General features: G+C 39.1%; 1 protein-coding gene across 1 annotated transcript in view; it reads left to right on the forward strand.

Moving 5' to 3' along the window:
- LOC107084270 (apolipoprotein L domain-containing protein 1-like) overlaps positions 1-1,738 on the forward strand; it is a 5,331-nt gene extending 3,593 nt beyond the window's left edge. The window contains exons 8-9 of the mRNA XM_015374028.1: positions 106-294; positions 422-1,738. Coding sequence (XP_015229514.1) covers positions 106-294; positions 422-841 — 609 coding nt within the window. The 3' untranslated portion in view covers positions 842-1,738. The remainder of the gene's footprint in view (positions 1-105; positions 295-421) is intronic.
- The last annotated feature ends 1,706 nt before the right edge of the window (positions 1,739-3,444 follow it).

The following is a 3,444-nucleotide window of genomic DNA, read 5'->3' on the forward strand; positions in this document are numbered from 1 at the left end:
TGTCTGTCTGTCTGTCTGTCTGTCTGTCTGTCTGTCTGTCTGTCTGTCTGTCTGTCTGTCGATTTAGCTGAGTAAAACTTTAAAACTATCTTTGGATCTTTTAAGTATTCAAAGAACACAAAGATAGCTGGTATCACTGGAGGTGCATCAACAGCAGCAGGAGGGGTCGCAGCGGCTGCTGGGGTGATTCTGGCCCCTTTCACGGGAGGAGCCTCTTTGGCCCTTACGGTGGTTGGTGCCGGGGTCGCTGCAGCCGGCGGTGTCACAGGTGCATCAGCAGCTATTGCGAACAAGGTAACTTGCAAACTAGGCAATGATTAACCCTTTGTTTACAATAGATTATGACAAATAACATTTGAAAAGTAGAAATCAAACTACCATCCATCATCAGTTTAATCCCTTAACATTTATATTTTTCCAGGCAAACTTAAACCAAGACAAGAGGAAAATTGAAAAGGTATTAAATGATTTTAGTGTCAAGTATGAGGAGATTATCATCTGTCTGAGGTTCATCAATGAAGGCATGGACCTACTGAAGCGACACGGTGTGGTTTGTCTCAATCAAACCATGATGGAATCAAAGAATGCAGCCTGCGCGGTGAAGCTGACTACAGGAAGTGCTAGTGCCATGGCGTCGGAGAAGAGCAGCAACGCTTTTGGAACATTGAAAGGCTTTACAGTTGCCATGGATTTCTATTTCACCCAAGACAAAGATGGAACGAAGGTGAAGAAAGGTCTCCAGTCAAAGCTGGCCAATAAGATCCACAAACTAGCTGAAGATCTTAACAGTGGAGTGGATGAGCTACTGGAAATAAATGAAGTCTTTAATAGGGAATTGTAATAACGATCAATCTTGACCTATTAAAGTAAATTTAATAAAGGCTGAGGTTTAACATATATAATTTTTAATCAGGATAGATACAGATTATGAAAATCACATTACTGAGCCTTTATTTACTTTACTGATTCCTGATTTAATTCTGTGTGTATAATGCTCGTTGTAGTAACCAGGAGAAAGGATCTTCACCAACAAAATCTGTTTTTATTCAAGCACCTTCAAAATACCCTTGATGGATACTTTAGAAAGCCAAATGTCAGACTATTTTATGAATAAGCCTATCTTAACTGATCTGATCCAAGAGGGCAGTGATACAATTGAAATAAACAAATTAACCATTTTGAGAGATATGTGATGTACTAATAGTACTAATAGCAATATTCAATTGCAAAATAAACAATGAAACCTTGAATAACCAATCTTTTAAAGGTAGTTTTGTGATTTAAAGGAGATTGTTGCTTATTTTATTGTAGCACCTAATGTAAAGCAGTTGACTAGACTAACTTTTGAGCAGGTTGGGGTGGGAATGTGGTGGTGATTGTGGTGGGATTAAATTAGTTTTAACTACCGGGTGAATACTGGTGCATGACTGCTAATTATACATAACTAGTGGTAATAAGTGAACATAAGTAATCAGAAAAAATGGCAGATGGGAAAAATGTGTTATCTAAACATCAAAATCAAAATATTTTGGTTGGATTTGGAGGGATCAGAATTAAAATTGTATTTCCACTGAAAAAACCTTTTTGTATCCATTTGTTTCTTATTGGCTAACCCCAAAAAGTGACTAACAGAAAAAGCAATGAGAAGTAAATCTGAGTACTAGTTTCACTAACTTACTACAATCACTTGTCATACTTGTTTTTGTTTCACTGTGTTTTGTTACATTTACTTGATAAAACCTACTTTGACTTTTGTGAAATTTTATATCATATTGAAAACACATAAATGCATGGATGATGATTGTGGTCTGTTTTCATTTGCACAAACACTCAGATTGTATTTTCAATGTACGTTGCTTGTGTGCATTGGGCTGTACAGATGTAATGAAGCAGCATCCACCAAAGTTTTTTTTTTACTTAGTCTTTGGACAAAGACTAAGTAAAAAGTCTGTGGGTCTGGTAGACTTTGACTCTGCGATCTTCGGGTCTGAGAGAAGAGACACACTAGTGTTCAGCCACATTACTTGGTCATCTAATTCCCCATCCACCTCCAGAGAAGAGTACGTTCACTGGCGACCCAGACTAACTCCTGTCTACGATTCAGGGAAAACTGAGTGTAGTGACTTACTTCCAACCAAGTTGAATGATGTATTTTTCAGTGCGAACCTGCCTGCTGAAGCAGATGAGGAAAACTATCCACTTTGCCGCCTGGTTGACCCTCATTTGCTGCCCACGGAACAGCCCAGGCCCGACAGCTGTTTTGCCAAGGTGCAGCTGCAAAGGGGTTAACCAAGCCCACTGGTTCATCCTCTGTTTTGAAGCTGTGCTGCCTGAATACAAAGCTATACATCGCTACAGGAAAGAGCCATTCTCTCAAAGGTGCTATAAGTGATCATATTAAGCCCTGCAGATCTGCTTCTTTTGTTACTGCATCAGATTAATCGAAGTGTCTCCGTAAGCTACCTGTTTGAACGAATGCATGGGGTTCTCAAACTGGACTAAACCAAACCAAAGCAGCCCAAACTGGACATTGTCCCCTCCTTTCCACTGAGCCAACACTCATTAACCCTCTTATTCCCCTCTTTCATTTGATGCTTAATAAGTACTCTGCTTGGGTGAGGAGTAGAATAGATAATTACATGTGTTTAATTTAAGGGGAGTGGGTTGTGAGTTCAAATGCCACTCTCACAGACTGCCACCCCTGATTGCTCCCCAGGTGGTCCATGATGGCAGCCCACTGCTCCTCAAGGGGATGGGTTAAATGCAGAAGTAAATTTCTCCAAAGTGAGATCAATAAAGTTCAATTATAAAACAAACTCCTTAATTTGATGTTTTTATATCAAAGGTTCTGAACTGAACACTGATTTAATGAAATATGTGTGTGGATTGTTGCAAATGCAATGCCTTCTGTTTGCCCATTTTGTCCTGAGAGTTAATGTGATAAGGTTGCCAGCATTGTTAGCACCAGGCTACCTCTTTTTGGTCACATGCACACAGTAGCCGCCATTTTGTGAATTTAAAACCAATTGTTCTAGCAGCCTCCACCTCATAGCTGGGCCTCCTGGTGTTACCTGAGCTAACCCATTTTGCTCCAGTGCTGCTACATTTTAATGCATTTCTTAGTCATTGTACCTTTGTCACTGTAAAACCAAGTGAAGCTACATTGTTTTTATTGCAGTTAAGTTAAGGTGACCAGATTTCTGAAATCAAATCTGGGGACATTTCTTGCTCGTGGATAAAAATCAATACATCTTATCGAGATGAAATTAGGAAACGGGGACAGTAATGGTTTCATATATTTTTACATATTTATTAATATTTAAACAACAAAAATCAAGTGTAAAAGCCAGGAATGTGCCTTTCCAAACATTTAGTGTATCCTAAGATTAATAACATGAATAGTGTTATTAGTAGAAAACTAGAACTGTGTCTCTGGGTTGGCGC

This window comes from Cyprinodon variegatus, unplaced genomic scaffold, assembly GCF_000732505.1.
Source record: "Cyprinodon variegatus isolate N-32 unplaced genomic scaffold, C_variegatus-1.0 Scaffold96, whole genome shotgun sequence".
In the NCBI taxonomy this organism is placed as follows: domain Eukaryota; kingdom Metazoa; phylum Chordata; class Actinopteri; order Cyprinodontiformes; family Cyprinodontidae; genus Cyprinodon; species Cyprinodon variegatus.